The following is a 17,232-nucleotide window of genomic DNA, read 5'->3' as shown; positions in this document are numbered from 1 at the left end:
GTGACATTGTAAAGAAGAAGCGGGCAGCATTATCTCCTCCAAATGTAAACAAACTTGTTTGTCTGAGCGACTGGCTGAACAAGAAGTAGACTGAGTGGACTTGCAGGCTGTAAAATTTTACATTGTTTTATTTTTAATGCTGTTTTTTGTACATAATTCTACGTTTGTAAGTTCAACTTTCTTTATAAAGAGATTGCACTACAGTACTTGTATTAGGTGAATTGAAAAATACTATTTTGGTTTTTTACAGTGCAAATACTTGTAATCAAAATAAATATAAAGTGAGCACTGTACACTCTGTATTCTGTGTTGTAATTGAAGTTAATATATTTGAAAATGTAGAAAACATCCAAAAATATTTAAATAAATGGTATTCTATTATTGTTTAACAGTGCAATTAATCACGATTATTTTTTTAGTCGCTCCATTAATTGTGATTAATTTTTTTAATTGCTTGACAGCCCTAGTATTTTTATATACCTTTTCTAGACGCCGCCATGGTACCTCTTGAACATAGGCCTTGACGTACACCACATGACAATATGAGGAAATGAAGTGATTGCAGATATCCAGGGCAAATTGTTCTATAGTTTGGATCTAAGAAAACAAATAACACATTAAAGAGCACCAATGATCTAACGTATATTGGCATACAGAATACAACATGCACAGTTTGTCTGGATCACTGTAAATATTTTGATTGAAAATGGATTTTGTGGATGATATGGATGCCATTCAATTCTGGGTTTATAAAGACCTGTCTTTCTACCCACCTAGTCAGCATGCACTGTAAACTACAATAGGAGCTAAAGATTCACATTCATCAGCGATCCCTTTTTCCTTAGGTATAGTATTATCCACACAAAGGAAAGGAGAGGGCAGGTAGAATAACAGGATTGAGAGAAGCCACCACTGGTACCTGATCCTTAGAAAATGTAATATCAGAACATTCCAGGTAGGTGGTCTCCTGCAGAACGCTAAAGGGTAAAGATGGGATTTCATAATGAGACTGAGAATTTGGTCCATAATGTGGTATAATTAAGATATATGGAATTAGCAGATTAAAAGAACAGCTGAAGCCACTGAACTGGGGGTAATGATACTTATTTTCTTTAAAAAGCTTTTTGAGATCTGCTGATGGAAAACACTATATAAGAGGTAGGTATTATTATTATTATTTATTATGAAAGAGTGCACAGCTGTCCTACTACAAAAGGTACCTGAAGACAGGTGTGAGAACAGTGCTGGCTTTGTCAGACAAAAGACTACACCAGAAAACTGAAGGGAGGCCCAAATTCCAAGTTTAAGATTCAGAATTGGATTCATACTTTTTCAAAGTTCAGGGGTATCAGATCCAAGGGGTCCAAATGCAAAAAAAGATTCATGATGGGGAGGCAGGGTTGTCAACCAAACCTAAAAATGTCTTCCACATATAAAATAAGGCTTATCCACACTTGTGCACCAAATACCAGATGAGAAAGTCAATGTTGTGTATGAAGAACTAGTACTGGAAAAAGGAAAGATCCAGTTCAAAATCTCGAAGGGAGCTTCAGTGCCAAACTGGAAAGCAGGAAGCAAGAAAAACCTATGAAAGAGAGTAGGAATTTTGCATTAGCCAAACTCTTTTCAGCTTTTGCCTGGAGAAGAGCTTCTCGACCTGGGTGAGCTTTGGAAGGGGATAGAACAGGGCAATGAAAGAGCAGAGAGGCTCTTTTGAAATATGTTGACAATAGAAAAGTAAGTACAATGATCACTTCTAAACAAATCTGGGGCAGGATCATAAATACCAGTCAGCACAGTACTAAATAGAATAGTTTAAAAATACCCCTTTGCATTTTGCCAAAGATAAGACGATGTTCTTCATGGTGTCAGTAGGGATAACAGCAGAATTTTCTCCATGCAAGTACTCATTGACAGAATCCAGTCTAATATGTACACAAGCTTCCACTTCTTTAATGAAGTGTTTCTTGTCATCTCTTCTAATGCGAAGGAGTTTAATCACGTTCTTTCCATACTCGGAATTCAGGACTTCCACATCTTCATTCTGCAGTGAAAACACAGGCATTTCTTACTCAATGGAGATCACAGTTATAAAGGAAGCCAGAGCCAGGCTCAGCTGGTTTAAATACTTGTTTCTTTATCAATGGCGATCATTTTATTTTTGTGTTTATCCTGGAATACTACAATAAGTAAGGTCACACCCAGGGGAAGGTGTGTCGTTCTGGCAAGAAGAAAGAAACCATTTTAAGGAGTTACTATTATTAATAGTAGTAGTGGTATTTAATGTTTTTATTGTAGAAGCCTCAACTGTTATAGGCCCTGTTGCACTGGGCACTGTACAAATACCCCATGTAATCTGTCTATTGTCTGGAACAAGGAGAGTTATAATATGCCACTATGGCTATTAGACTTGATTCACCACTGGGTTACTTTTGGTTTATATTCATTGTTATCAATGGAGTGTCACATGTTAGACTGAAATCAATGGAGTTACACCAGCTTAAAACAGAAATTATACACTGCTGAATGAGGCCCATTATTATTATTGTTTGTTGTTTGTATTCTGGTAGTACCCAGGGACCCTAATCATGAAACAGGACCCCATTGTGCTACACACTATGCAAACACATAAAAACAGACAGTCTCTGCCCCAAGGAGCGTACAATCTGAATATAAGAAAAGAGACAATCAATGAATACAACAAATAGGAGAGGAAAAGGAAACAATGAGACAAGATATTATGTCTCTCTCAGCACATTGCTCAGATATTTGAGTAACAAACACCCCAGGCTGTAAATCTAAGTGACTATAAAGTGTTTGATGGAGTGACTCTGGATTTATCTTCCTGTAGCTGAGATCATCCCTCACTCTGGAGCATCAAGCCATGCCATTGCCTCAGATGTACACACTCATTTTCTGTCTCGCTTCTGGAAATAATATATGCAACCAGCCAAAAGGTGTCAAACTCCTTTTAAACCTCTCCCCAAATTTGTAACAGCAATAGGGTGACCAGACAGCAAGTGTGAAAAATCGGGACAGGGGATGGGGGGTAATAGGAGCCTATATAAGAAAAAGACACAAAAATCGGGACTGTCCCTATAAAATTGGGACATCTGGTCACCCTAAACAGCAACAAAATATAAGCAGAAGCAGTAGGGTCTTGCATTATTTCAAAGCTACTAACTCCCTGGAACACACTTATTTCTCAGACTAAGGTTTTCTTTCTACATATTAACTTGGTTTATTTTTCTGGTTGGCATTTTTTCCCTATTACCTTTAAAAATATATTTATGGTTTTCAGTTACTGCTGAGGTTTCTAGTAACAATCCAACTAAGTATTTAAAAGAACATATTATAATTATTATTAGTTATTATGTCAAAGCATTCACAGCGAGCTGAGTACTTCACAGAAAACGTGTAAATGACAAGTCTTTACTCCAAAGTCCTTGCTGTGTAAGTGGTGGATCTGTTACACAAATGAGACTATAACATACACCAGGAAAAGAGGTGGTCAGAAAAGACTCATGTTACCAATATATGAGGATATTGTTACTCCAATTAGGCACACAAATATGTACTGGTCCAAAAACGGTGGAATGCGTGGGTGGGATTTTGGGAGATCGTAGGGTCCTAAGTAGTGATTTGAATGGATCAAGGATGGAGGTTTGACAAATGGATTTCAAAAAGGTATGCCAAGCTATGGGGCAGGATGGAGGAAGGGGTGGAAACACTTGTGAAAAAAAGAGACAAAAGGGGTATCAGATTGGCAAAGCGGAGGGTATGGCAAGAATGCAGAGGAAGATCAGGTGAGATATTTAGGCAGGTTTGTGAGACACTGTGCCCCATGTGACACTCTGTGCTGCATGTTCACCACTTTTATATGGTTTTGATATGTCCTGTACAAAGTATGCCTTGTGTGGTATCATGTGAAAACTCATAATCTGCTGACCATTATTATCTTGGTAAAATGTGTGTGGCAACTTTGTATGTAAAGTTATGAGACTACTGTATTGCAATGATTTTACGGTAACATGTTACAATGTTAGAAAAGCAGGCTCAAACTAGTTTTTTGGAGACAAAGACACACTTGCAGGTCAGCAGAATGCTAAAGAGTCATTACTAAGGTCCTACTTGAATCACAGGATGATTGTCAAATAATTGCAGCTGAGTTGCGGACAAGATATGGAAAATTGCAGAAAAGTAATAAAGGACCTTTATTAATTGCGATAATTTGGAAAAGCCAGAGAAGACTTACTTGTTTAAAAAAAGTTTTGTGGAACAATATAAACACTCAAGTTATGCCTGCAAATTTTTTTGATAACCAGACATTTTGCTGCAACTATATTGTAGTTATTAATGTGCAGGGCTGACAGCCTGAGCACCGCATGCACAGGGCTGGCAGCCTGAGCCCCAGCAGCTGGCAGCTCAGATAAATTAGGTTCTTCTGCACTAATGGGGGGAAAAGTGTGTGTTACAAATGCCAAAATGTATGCAAAATTGTGGACTGTGAAAAGTAAGCTAATTACAATCAAAATTGTGGTGGAAGCCTAATATTGCAGGATCTGCAATTTCCGCAATATTGGAAATTAAGTAGGGCCTTAGTCACTACCTGTTTAATTGGAGATTCCCCAGCAGCGACATTGTAAACAAGTATTTACAACTCATCTGAAGGACATACACAATGGAACTGCTGATCCCATGACCCAACAAAGACTTTTCCAGTACAAAGGGTCAGAGTATAAAAAAAAGAGACAGTGACCACCTCACTACCTCTCCTCCCCCATCTCTACTCACGGCAGCGAGACCACTTGAAAGACAATAGGAGCATCATTGGATTGGGGGGAGTGGTCCTAATTGGTAATCTTTCCAGTTAGTATGGACTGCTGAAAGTTTCTGGGGGAGAGAAACCTTTTTGATTTCAAATCTTATTTAGCTTGGTAAAGTTCAGGAATTAGTTTGCAGTTTTATCCCATGTGTAACCAGTTCTGACTTTTATGCCTTTATCACTTATAATAATTTCAAATACATTTTTCTCTAGTTCATAAACTTTTTATTCTTTTACCTAATCCAGTGTATATTTGGATTGAAGTGCTTTGGAACTCCACGTCAGCCAGCAAGGCTTGAGCATATAAACATTACCCTTTGTTGCAATGTCGGACCAATATGAGCTTATGCTGTACAGGGTCTACTGAGAAGTATAAGTCGCACATTCCTGGGACGCAAAGCTGGGGTTGGGGAATTTGCAAGTTTTGCCCTGTATGTAGTTCATGAATGGCTGGGAGAGCATTCATGTAACTTTGCTAGGAATGACTTTAAATGCTAATGGCTGTGTGAGAGTAGAGCTTGGAGAGGCTGCTTGTGAAAGGCACCCTGGGCTGGATGGTTAAAGGGACACAGAGGTTCAACAGTCCAGATTGTACCCTGGGGGTGTCACAAGGGGCTATATGATGTACGATCTTGAAAGTAAGGACAAAAAGTTTGAGCTTGATGGTCAGCAGCACAATGGGGATCTGTAAGGGATGAGGTTAGGAGGAGGTGATTGCAGTAGTCAACAGGTGGGAGTTGATAAGGATGTGGGAGAGTGGTTACAGCAAAAAATGGTTTTTTTCAATCTCCAGAAAGAAGCAACAGTAGTTGATCAGAGGCGCTGGATATGGGGAGTGAAGGAGAAGGAGGTTTCAACTGAGTGATAGGGAGGCTAGTGGTGGTATCAGTCATGATGGAGAGAAGAGGTAGTGGAAATAGTGTGGGAGGAAAATACTCCATTTATAAAAGTCTACAGCAGGTTCACTCTGTATTACATTGCTTTCTTTGTACTATAGCATAAGATGCAAGTGCTATATTGTCATGTATTCGATAAGAAGTAGAAGATGATGAAGAAATGCTAAGGATACATATTCAATGTCCTTGAGGTAGCACGGTATAGGACAATGATACCACTACAAGAGACTACCTCAAACAGGCAACGTCATGCCTCAATAAATTCCCTTAAAATACTACCAACTGTTTGTAGTACAATTCTGCCCCACCTTTAATAAAAAGGAAAACCTCTAATAATGAGCCAATTTTTGTTGGTTGCTTTAAAACAGTTTTGACTGTAAATGCTTTATCTGTACATCAATGCGGACAAAAAAGTTTGCGAGCTCCAATATAAGGTTGCAATTTTTTCTGTACTACTGTTCTTCTGTACTACACGCTGTTCATATGATATACTTTACATGGTATATTAATCCTATTCCTTCAATATAGAATACAATATGATAATGAGAAAATAGGTTATTTCCATAGATTTTGCAACAGATGCATTACATTAAGTGCAATGCTGAGAACACAGCTGCTACTAATTTTATATTTTAAAACCTATCAATCAAATTGTTTTATTATTGAGATTAATTACTAAGATTAATGTGAACTTGAAGATGAAGTTCAAACTTCCAGGGGGATGAAACTGAATCAAATAAGAGAAATGCACTTCAGAAAACAACTCCTTTAAAATCTGGTATTTGCTCATTCTGTGCAGCTGACAGAGAGACTCTTTAGAGAGTCACTTTGCTTTGCTGTTACTTAGTTCCTCCATTGTCCCCGGGGGCAGCTGAAATTTCCTGCAAAAGTGAAGATGGTGACCAGGATGATGGTAAGTAAAGAACATATGCAGAGAAGTTTGGGAATGTGAAATTATTAAATAGATGGATTACAGAACTGTACTGCACATCAATCAGTGTTTTCATCTTTTCTACTTTGTAGGTAACCTTTGAGCTATATGTCTGGAGAGTGAAATGTAGATTACTGAAATCTGATTGAATTTCATTGTAAATAACCCATCATTGCATTATGACTAACTGCAAAATTATCATTGGTTTACAAAGTATTAATTTTGTATGTCCACAGAGCTTCTAGGACCTGAAAAGTTCCTCTGAAGGCTCAGTTTTACAAAGTATCCTTTTTTTTTTTTTTTTTTTTTTTTTTTTTGTCCTTGAGATTCAGCAAAGATTTTTTTTCTTTTTACTCATGCACTGAACCTTTTGTGAATCATTCAGACCATGCTTAGTTCTGTTTCATGTTTGCTTGCAAGCACTCCTACCTCTACCTCTTCTGGCCATTGTACCTCGGCAGTTCCCATGCTCTCCAGCAGAAGCCTGGGTCTCTGTACTGTCATGGACTGATACAAGAAGAATCGTTTCTGTGAAGAACTTACAGTTGACATTCTGGACAGGGCCAACAAGCAGGTGCAATACCACAGAGAGAAGGATTCAGAGCAAGTGGAAAGGCACAGGCAGGCTGCAGAGTGCAGGCTCCTGCTGTACCTTCCCCAGGGCCTGAGTCCCCTCCATGTTACCATGCGCTGAATGCCAGGAACAGTATGGACAATTCGGTGGTTGGGTGGCCCATGCAACCAGTACTTAGCAGCAGCTGGACAGGGCAAATCTATGCCCAGCATACTTCCAACCTTGTGCTGATCCCCTCCTCACTGCATGCATCCCCCTCTATGCACACACTCCTGCAGGTCTCCACAACTGTGCAGTTGTGGCAAGCGCATGCTAAACATACAAGAAAGGTAAAGGAGAACATACTAGGGGACACACAGAATTAGGGGCTTTTTTTTATGGCACTGTTTGCACTGTTCAATGTTTGGTTTATACAGTTTGCTTTATCACTGGTTGTGGTAGTAGTTTATTGTTGTTGTTTTGGTGCTCTAGGGAAGCTGGTTTACCTGGCAATGCTGTGATAGTGTTTTTGTAATACAAGTAAAGGCTTTTATTTTATTAAGAAATTTTATTACCGTCACTGTATCATCTTCTAGTGTGTGTTTTAAATAATACACATAAATACAGGATACAGTGCTACCGGCAAGCAGCACAGTCCCCCCCACTACACCCAACCTGAGTATGAGTGGCACAATTGAGCCTTATGTGTACAGCTGTTTTTTGCCATCCATATATTCGAGTATGTAAGGCTTCCTCCTTATTCTTCTGAGCATAATTGTTCTTAGCCCCTACATTTCTAAGCAATTTCAAAACTGTCCATAATCTACAGACTGTACTGTCACTTCCTTCCCTCCCCCCATCTCTGACCATAAAGAAGTGAGTTAGAGACTGTTAATTTACGCTGTGACTTGGCATTTTTCCTGTGGGTTCAGGTTAGAACTGTAACTTTTTTCATATGTGTTTACTGTATTTGAACATGTGTGTAAGAGAGATTTCAAGAAACCAATCAAATACTGGCAATCTGCTCATCTCTTCTATTTGCATTATCCTTGTGCTCTATAACTGGAAGATGCTGTTTACAGTCTCACACTGTAGCCAAGCAGCAGGCAGAAATGTTCTGTATACTAGAGAAAAAAATGGGGAAATGCAAAAATAGATATCTATTTAAAGGCAAGTATCAGTTCATTTGCAATTTCAGTAGAGATTGTCTTAGCCCACACAGTTTGGATCTGGGTTTTCAGCACTTCAAACTTAGAGGTTATTTGGATCTGAAGTTTTGGGATCATTTGCAAAATTTGGATACAAATTTGGATTCCAATTTCAGAAATCCAGCAGTCTTTAGACCTTAGGTATAGGTGCAGGCTGATATCTCAGTAGCAGGGCTATACACTATTTGAGTTGTCACTGTTAGTTACTGGCATAGGGGCTGTCACCACTGTTAATGTTTCTGTGCCTTCGTATGGGTCCACTCGGTCTGAACCACTGATTCCCCCATGAAAATGTCTGCAAAGGAAGCTGATATTGCAAAAGCCAATGCCCACCAACTGTAACTAGGTATAGATTTCATTCCCTTTTCCTCCTCAGAAATAAGAACCAAACTATTACACAGCACTTAAAAGTGTTCAAAGTGCTTCACTGAAGAAGTGGATGCTTGGTTTATGAATCACACATTTGGGGGGTTAGAAACAGGTGTAGCTGCAATGCTGGTTCTTTTTTATTTTAAACAGCTTTGACTATTTTTGCTTTCATTGTGTATATTTGCATGATAAATGAAAGGTATCTAGTATCAACATAGACAAATATTAAGAAAGAACAGAACTCTGTGAAGAATTCTAGGATCAATGAGATAAACTGTATGGATCTTTTAAAGGGATAGGATCTCAGACAACCTGAGTGAAGCTCAGATTGTACTTCATTGATTCAGAAAGCCAGTACATGTTATATTCAGTCATCTAGAACTGAAATATCTACACTATTAAAAATACATGTGTGTACATTTTTCTTTTTAAATCTGCCACTCTGTTGTCAAGCAGTTAAACACTGAACACACCAATATCTTCTGTTCTGGTGATTTAAAAAATATCCCAACTTTTGTTCTCCCTGCTGCTGCCCACCTCATCCTCTGCCCTGGATGAGGTTCTGCTGCTGGAGGAGAAACCCAGTAGCATCCTCTTTCGGCTGCTTCTGAGAGGAGCCGGTTGAGATGAGGCTGCTGCTTCAAGAAGGCTGTCAAGTATCAGGGGGTAGCCGTGTTAGTCTACAAAAACAACGAGGAGTCTGGTGGCACCTTAAAGACTAACAGATTTATTTGGGCATAAGCTTTCGTGAGTAAAAACCTCACTTCTTCGGATGCATAGAGTGAAAGTTACAGATGCAGGCATTATATACTGACACATGGAGAGCAGGGAGTTACTTCGCAAGTGGAGAACCAGTGTTGACAGGGCCAATTCAATCAGGGTGGATGTAGTCCACTCCCAATAATAGATGAGGAGGTGTCAATTCCAGGAGAGGAAAAGCTGCTTCTGTAATGAGCCAGCCACTCCCATTCCCTATTCAAGCTCAGATTAATGGTGTTGAATTTGCAAATGAATTTTAGTTCTGCTGTTTCTCTTTGAAGTCTGTTTCTGAAGTGTTTTTGTTCAAAGCCCGTAGCACTCGGCTCTTAAACAGAGCTGAAAAGTCAGGGGAGGAGCAGAGCCGCCGCGGCCGGAGGCTCTGCTCCTCCCCTGACTCTTTGGCTCTGTTTAAGAGCCGAGCTGCCCGAGCGCTACCGGCTTTGGGCAGCCCCCATGCCTCCAGACCCTGCGCTGCCGGAGCCCGGGAGCGGAAGTGCCCGGCTGGGGTCCGGAGGCAAGGGGGCTGCCTGAAGCCCATAGCGCTCGGGCAGCTCGGCTCTTAAACAGAGCCGAAGAGTCTGGGGAGGAACAGAGCTGCCGCGGGAGGGGAAGTGCCCGGCCGGCATTTTCCCGGACATGTTCGGCTTTTTGGCAATTCCCCCCGGATGGGGGTTTGATTGCCAAAAAGCCGGACATGTCCGGGAAAAACCAGACGTATGGTAACCCTATGGTTGTGGATGTTTGGCGTAGTAGTTAATTGTGTTGGGAGAGGGTAGTTTGGCAAAGGGCTGTTAAAGGGGTGATGGACGGTTGCCATCCTTTGCTGGGGAAGGGAGAGTTAAGAAAATTCAAAGCACAGAAAAACTAAAAGTGCGTGAAATTTCACACCCATTGGCCACCTACTTTTAAAGAGAAGCAGGAATTTATTTCCCCTTTTAAGACCATTTTAAAACATAATCCTAACTCCTGAGTTGCTACCAGGTGCCTCCAGAATAACAGAAACTATACTGCAGCTTTAACAATGGAAGCGTTCAGCAAAGAATTGGAGGGCTCAGAGGGGCTCCTTGCTAAAATTCTGTCACCAAATGGAAAGGAGTTATGAGGAAATTTCCCCTGCTTTAGATGGGGTCAACCATGCTCCGCTGATGATTGTACCAACTTTCAGGCATTTAAAAAAGCAACAAATCCAGGGAAGGACAGTGTGGATCCCCCTATAGGCTCCCTCCCCCATTTCAAACTACACAAGCTGAACACTCCACTTCACTATCAGTTCACTTAGAGCAATTCTCAGGACCAAAGCAGAAACATTTCCAGTGAACAGCATGTGATGTAAGCTTGTTTGCTAAGCAGTGATTCTGCTCTGGCTGTGGTTATAATGACAGAGGGTTATTCCTGAAGTGATCAATGAATGGATTCTTGGCCCGTCTATTCTCTCCAAGCATACACACCCATGGCTCCCATTTAGCCAGGGAGAAGGAAGAACGACTTAATAAGAGCCCCTTGTTTGAATGTTAGCAGCACATTCCCAGAGATATTACCATGCTCCATAATTATCCCCAGAAACAACTCCACCCATATGTGAATTTATATTAACTGTTGTGTGGCTCTGATTATACCTTTCCTTTTTAGGTTCTGAGAAAAATACCTCACTGGATTACTCAGCCCCTAATTTTATTAAATGGCATGAAGCTATCAGTGCCCAGGAGCTGGTGCTACAGCATTGTCAGCAGTATGCCTAGTCTCTGTGATTTCTCACCACAGGAGATCAAGAACAGCCCAAACCTAACTGTGTACAGCACATGATGCAACACTTGCTTTTTCACAACATCCTTCCTGCAATGACAAGGCTAAAGAAAGACCAGACTCCATAGATACAGATAGAAAATGACAGAGAGAAGGGAAAAAGAAATTAAAAACACAAGGAAAAGTATGGGAAAAAATCTAGCAGTAGAGAGTAGAGACCATTCAATATACAATGATCCCAAACTGGAACTTCATACCTTGATTAGGTATGAAGTGATTAGGTACTTTATAAATATCAGTTTAGATTAGATCGTTTTATACTGAGTTATTGGACAAAGAAACCTGTATCTTCAAGGTCAGAATGGATTAAAAGATCAGTCCTTCCAGGCTCTGAGCAGGAAATCCTCAGAACCTTTCTGGCCTTTGCCTGAGGGCATGTATACTTGTATCCTATAGAACAACTTAGAGAATTTTTCACTTGACCACAGCTCAAAGAGCCGGGAAGCGATTACTACTTATCAGCTCAGGGATCCACCAAAGACATTTAAGACTTGGGATCTAAATATGAGCTAAATTTGATATTTCTATTTTAAGTAGGTTAAATTGTTGAGTATATATTTTTCCATAGGGTTTTTAATCCAATTACTTAAGTGTAAAGCACCTTCTATATTTATATTATATATACGAGATATGTTTTAAAAGGTATATTTGATGTTAATTATTTTTTTTAAATGAAATTGTAAAATAATAAAAATGAGCACAGGGAAAAAATTATCCAGCTTGCTGTTGACAAAAGGTTAATGTACAGTGTAAGTGATGTCAGTGATGCCTGTTGATTTTAGTATTACTTCATTGTTTTTATAATTTTGCTGATCTTAGATTTGCACATGAGATGTTTGGGGCCAATTATGAGTTTCTTGAAGATAAGTAAAAGTAAGGAATGTGCTCCCATCCAACTGGCCAGTTTGCAGTGGAACAAAGTTAAAACAGTGTAGAATATTGTCTTCACTGCTACCCAGGACCATTCAAAGCTGTGTGTGAAAGGAGGCAACTGTAATTCAGATTCCTACCCGCTGTGCATTGGAGAAGTGAACAGAGATGTGAAGGGGGGTGTGTTTTAAGTCGTGTAGGAGACATTTTACAGTACTGAAACTTCACTGGAGTGTGATGCAACTCATTAGACAGGACACCCCTCTCTTAAAACCCAGATTGGCCTCCATCCCAGCTGATACTGTGAAAACTTGCTTTCTGTAATTTGGTGGCATCAGAAAAGTTGACTCATGACACTGGAGTGATAGACAATGTTATTTATATTTTTTTAAAAGTCCTTCAATGTTTAAAGATTCTTGTGTTCTTTTGATTCTCACATCCCTTGTTTTGGGTCATTGTCCTGCAATGTGTCCCAGATCTGGGCTCTGGAGACTGAGAGGTGTTGAATACTCTGAACTGCCTGTGATGTGCTCTAAAACTCAAAGGGCATCAGCTTAAGAACATCCCCCTTATAAAACAGTCCTATAGAATATAATAGAGATGAAACCAGCACGGTTCTATAGAAAAGTAATAGGGTTCTATAAAACATATAGACTTAATGAATTATATCCCTTCCATTGGTGCTGCAATATTATCTGCTCCCCATCTCTGAAGGAGGCAGGTCATTCTCATTCTTGATACTGACTTAGCAGCCCTGAATCAGGAAGGATTTTCTTCTCCCTGCTTTCCTCTCTGGCTTTTAAGGGTAGCACGGCAGAATCGGGATCAGGAAACCACTAACTTCTGCTGAGGTCACTCTGTGCAGGGGAGAGCAGTTACTACAATTGTTCCCAGCTCCCCAAGGGCCCTGCCTCCCCTTCTGCTCTGCAGTCACCTGTGCAAGTATAACACTGACAGACCTCGGTCAACGGCAGGCAGGATTGAACTGGACCTCTGGAGCTTAGTGCATGAGCCTCTACTGCATGAGCTAAAAGCTAACTGTAGCGCAGACTCATTTATCTCTCTCTTTAAGTGGTCTCAGTGCAGTAGATGGGACAGAACCACACCCAGGAGGTGTGTGGGTTACACAAGAAGGCAAGGGATTGGGGAACTAAGAGTGAAGAGGAGAGTAGAATGAAGAGGAGAACTCAGGAGATGAGAACTGAAGGAGGAGAGAGCAAGTCAGGGAAACAAAAGCAAGAGAGGAGAAGACAACTGATGGAGAGAGAGAGACACAAGAGAAAGGGAGTGAGGTTGCAGGAGGCAGGAGAGGTGAAGGGCCAATAGCAGTGGAGGTGGAGAATGAGGGTGAGACAGATAAAGAGGGTAGAATGACAATGTGGGAATAGAAAACCCAAGATGGGGGGAAGAGAACAAGATGGAAAGGGGATGCCTCCCTGGAGGGTGGGGAAAAAGGAACAGAGAATCCAAGGAAGGAGTGAAAGGAACTGGACCTGGGGAGAGAAAGTGCTCTAGGGGCCAGGGAGAGTAGACTCAGAAGGAGAGCAGAAGACCTGAAGAAAAGAAAAATGAAGGAGATGGACAGAGAATCCCCAAGGTGGAGGGGAATGGGAGAGGTTAGAGGCTAGGGGGCAGGATAGCAAAGAACCAGGAGAAGGACAAACAAGGAGCACTTGCTGTTTATCGCACTTTCCTTCCATCTAACTCACTGCACTTAACAAAAATGGTTAAGCATCATTCACCCCATTTTAATGATGGAGAAGCTCAGGCAGAGAAGAGATTACAATGAAAGACATAAACTAAAGTAACCTGTGCTGCTCAGTGACAGATTCAGGGGTAGAACTCAGACTTCTCCACATACACATCTTGGAGAAAGAGAGAAAAGGTTTCACATGGAGAAATAAATACAGAAATAAACATCTGAAAAGAATATAAGATCAGAAAAAGCTAAATTTAGGGGGGGAAATGACATCAAGAAACAGGAAAAAAATCAATTGAGGTATAGATAAAATTGTCTAGAACCCCAAATCCTTCTTTTTATATCTGCAAGCACCAGTGAAAAGTGAAATTAAAAGATAACTGAATTTGCTAAAAATAAGAGGGAAAAGTCCATGACTTAAATAGTGACACAAACCATTTAATTAGCATGAACGTAAACCCAACGGAGCAGTTTTATAAACATTCCAGTGACAGCAGTTGGTTTTAAAGAAATAAAGCACTCCCCTGCAGTGTTTTGCAACTCAAACGTTACAGCAGAGAATCTGAAAATGAAAGTAACTTCATTCATTTTACTGCCCCGGCTGAGAGAAATGCACACATTAAATAAAGAGCACAAATAATGATAAGCAAACTGGATTCTTTGCATTCTTTCATTTGGGTGTTGTTAGTAAATGCCTTTGTTTACAACAGGTGGCTTTTTAGCTTACAGATACAAATCAGAGTCAGGTTATAAACACTTCTGTTTAAAAGTTTTACCTTATTTCATCTTATCCTCCTAACACATTCTTTTCCACTCAATTTTAGATGCTAAATAGGTCAAGTTTAATTGCCAATGAACTGTGTTGCTAAACTGATTTGACAGCTTTAAAATAAATAGGTGAACACAAAAATATAGCTTAACATTTAATATCACTGCTTCTCACTGCACTGAGAGAAAATTTGTAAAACTTCTAAAAACTTACTGGCAGGTGACACACTGCAGGCTGCTGCATTGTTATCTCTTGGGTGGCTGAGAAGAGTAATACCAGCTACAGCAGCTGCTGCACTATAAAAAGTGTCATCTTAATGTCAGAGGAGGAGCAATGATTGAGGAGTTGGCGTCACAAATGCAAATATTTCACAATTTATTCAGCTACACAGCAGTTTTTTCTGCCCTGAGCAGAAACTTTAATTAAAGAAAGTATCTATGACAAAAAAGAAATATAGCGACAAGGAGGCTGATCTAATCTCATTAAAGTAAATGGGAATTTACCCTCTATTTAAATGGGAGCAGCACTTCAAAGACAATGCAATCACTATTAAAAATTCCAAGGCTTAAATCTGTTGTGGTCTGTGACATAATCTAAGGGCTTGTCTACACTGGCAAGTTTTGTTGCCAAAAACTGCCTTTTGGCGACAAAACAGCGGAGCGCTGCCAGCTTTTTTGCCACCCGAGTCAGCAGAAGGTCCCGCCCCTGAAATGCCACCCCCCACAGAGGCGGTGGAAGGTCCCGCCCCCGAAATACCGACGACGACTGGGGCAGCCGAAGATCTGGTCGCCGCCCCCAAAATGTTAGCGTCCTAGGCGACCACCTAGGTCACCTAATGGGTTGCGCCGGCCCCAAGCGTACACACTGCAAGGTTTCTTTTAAAAATTTAAAAAAAACGCCTAGATTTGGCGACAAGAAACTTCCACCCCTGCAAGAAACTTGTGTCTTTTCCCCTCCCTTTATTGTTGACAAACAGCCAGTGTAGACACCACAGTTTTTTCCCTGATTTTATTGGCCTCCAGAAAGTATCCCACAATTCCCATGCTACCGCTCTGGTCAGCGGTTTGAACTCTGCTGCCCTGCAGCCAACCCACCCCTCCCCCTTGCAAGCCCCAGGAATTTTAAATCTCATTTCCTGTTTGTTTGGCTTCCCAGAGGAGTTTCCCAGGTGCGCCCGGCTGGCTATCGCACCAAACGCAGTCCTGCTTGGACCACCGCTGAGTTGTTGAATCTGCTCGGTATATGTGGAAAGGAGTCTGTTCAGTCACAGCTGCGAGTGACCCATAGGAATCGGGACACATATAGGCAAATTTCTCTGGGCTTGTGTGAAAGGGGCTCTGCTTGGGACATGCAGCAGTGCAGAGCGAAGATAAAGGAGCTGAGACAGGCGTACCATAAGGCACGGGAGGCGAACCATCACTCTGGTGGTGCACCTAAGACCTGCTGCTTCTATAAGGAGCTGGATGCTATCCTCGGTGGTGACCCCACCTCCATTGCCAATTGCCCCATGGATACTTCACATGCAACTGAAAGAGGGGTTAACCCAGAGGCAGAAATTGTGGATGAAGAAGTCGAGCTAGAAGAGGAGGTGGTGCTCCCAGCCGGGTCACCCGGTGGAAGCAGGCAGCCAGGGACTTTTCTCCATTCCAGAAGTGCTCAACGGGGAGCAGGAAGCACATGTGACTCTGGGTAAGTTGCTGTGGCTTGTGTAGGGAATCGAAAAGTGGAAGGCAGGTAGTGTTTTCTGTGAGCTGGACATTGCCCTGTGTAGCTAATCTGCAGGCCAAGCAGGGTGTTGATGGACATCAAGACCTGCAGGGAATCCTCCAGAGAGAGGCTTTGGAAAGTTTCCAAGAGGTACTTGTTAATCCTCTGCCACAGATTCCAAAGGATTGCAGCCTTGTTAGTTCCCCCATTGTAGGAAACTGTACCATGCCATTAGCAATCACTGGAGCTGGGACCAAAGCGGCACATAACTGAGCTGCATATAGACCAGGGTGAAAGCCGCAAGCATTCAGCAGCTGAGCCCTGGTTTCCCTGGTCACCCTCAGCAGCGAGATGTTAGCCAGCAGGTTGGCCGCCTGTGAAAAATTGTAGGATAATTTTAGAATGAGTCCCCTGCAAGCCGTGACCTTTTTGTCCGTATGCACAACCGCCTTCCCCGCACTCCCAAAACTCACCATGATTGGGGTGCTCGTGGAGCTGTGTCTCCCATTGTGCTGTATAACCTCGCGGAACAGGTCTTCTTCGCTGCACCAAGGGTTTGTTTCTTATCTGCCGCTGCCGGTCCGCGGTGGGTGCGTCGTGTGTTTTTCAAGGTCTGTGCTGAACAGAAGAGGGATTGTTACATTCCAGCAAACGATTGAAAAAAACCCTTGGCGCAGCGAAGAAGACATGTTCCGTGGGATTATATAGCACAATGAGAGACAGACCAGGGAATGGAAAGAGTGCTGGGAAGCTGAAAGGCAGGACAGAAAAGAGAGTGCTGCTTTTGTTAGGCAAGCAACAGAGCGGATGATAAAAGTTATGGAGGATCAGACAGAGATGCTC

General features: G+C 41.5%; 1 protein-coding gene across 4 annotated transcripts in view; it reads right to left on the bottom strand.

The window, feature by feature from the left end:
* The window catches only part of LOC128841436 (uricase-like), a 31,924-nt gene extending 14,987 nt beyond the window's left edge, over positions 1-16,937 (bottom strand). The window contains exons 1-3 of one of the 4 annotated variants that reach the window (XM_054036443.1): positions 16,863-16,937; positions 1,826-2,044; positions 481-597 (exon numbers count right to left, since the gene is read on the bottom strand). In XM_054036443.1, the coding sequence (XP_053892418.1) occupies positions 481-597; positions 1,826-2,044; positions 16,863-16,865 (339 nt within the window). In that variant the 5' untranslated portion in view covers positions 16,866-16,937. Of the gene's footprint in view, positions 1-480; positions 598-1,328; positions 1,586-1,825; positions 2,045-9,319; positions 9,376-14,895; positions 15,021-16,862 lie in introns of those variants that run through there. The other 3 variants (XM_054036442.1, XM_054036441.1, XM_054036444.1) reach the window with 3 other exon arrangements.
* Positions 16,938-17,232: the final 295 nt, after the last annotated feature.

The sequence above is a fragment of the Malaclemys terrapin genome, chromosome 8 (genome assembly GCF_027887155.1).
Source record: "Malaclemys terrapin pileata isolate rMalTer1 chromosome 8, rMalTer1.hap1, whole genome shotgun sequence".
Taxonomy (NCBI): domain Eukaryota; kingdom Metazoa; phylum Chordata; order Testudines; family Emydidae; genus Malaclemys; species Malaclemys terrapin.
This window is presented reverse-complemented; position numbering and strand designations above follow the sequence as displayed.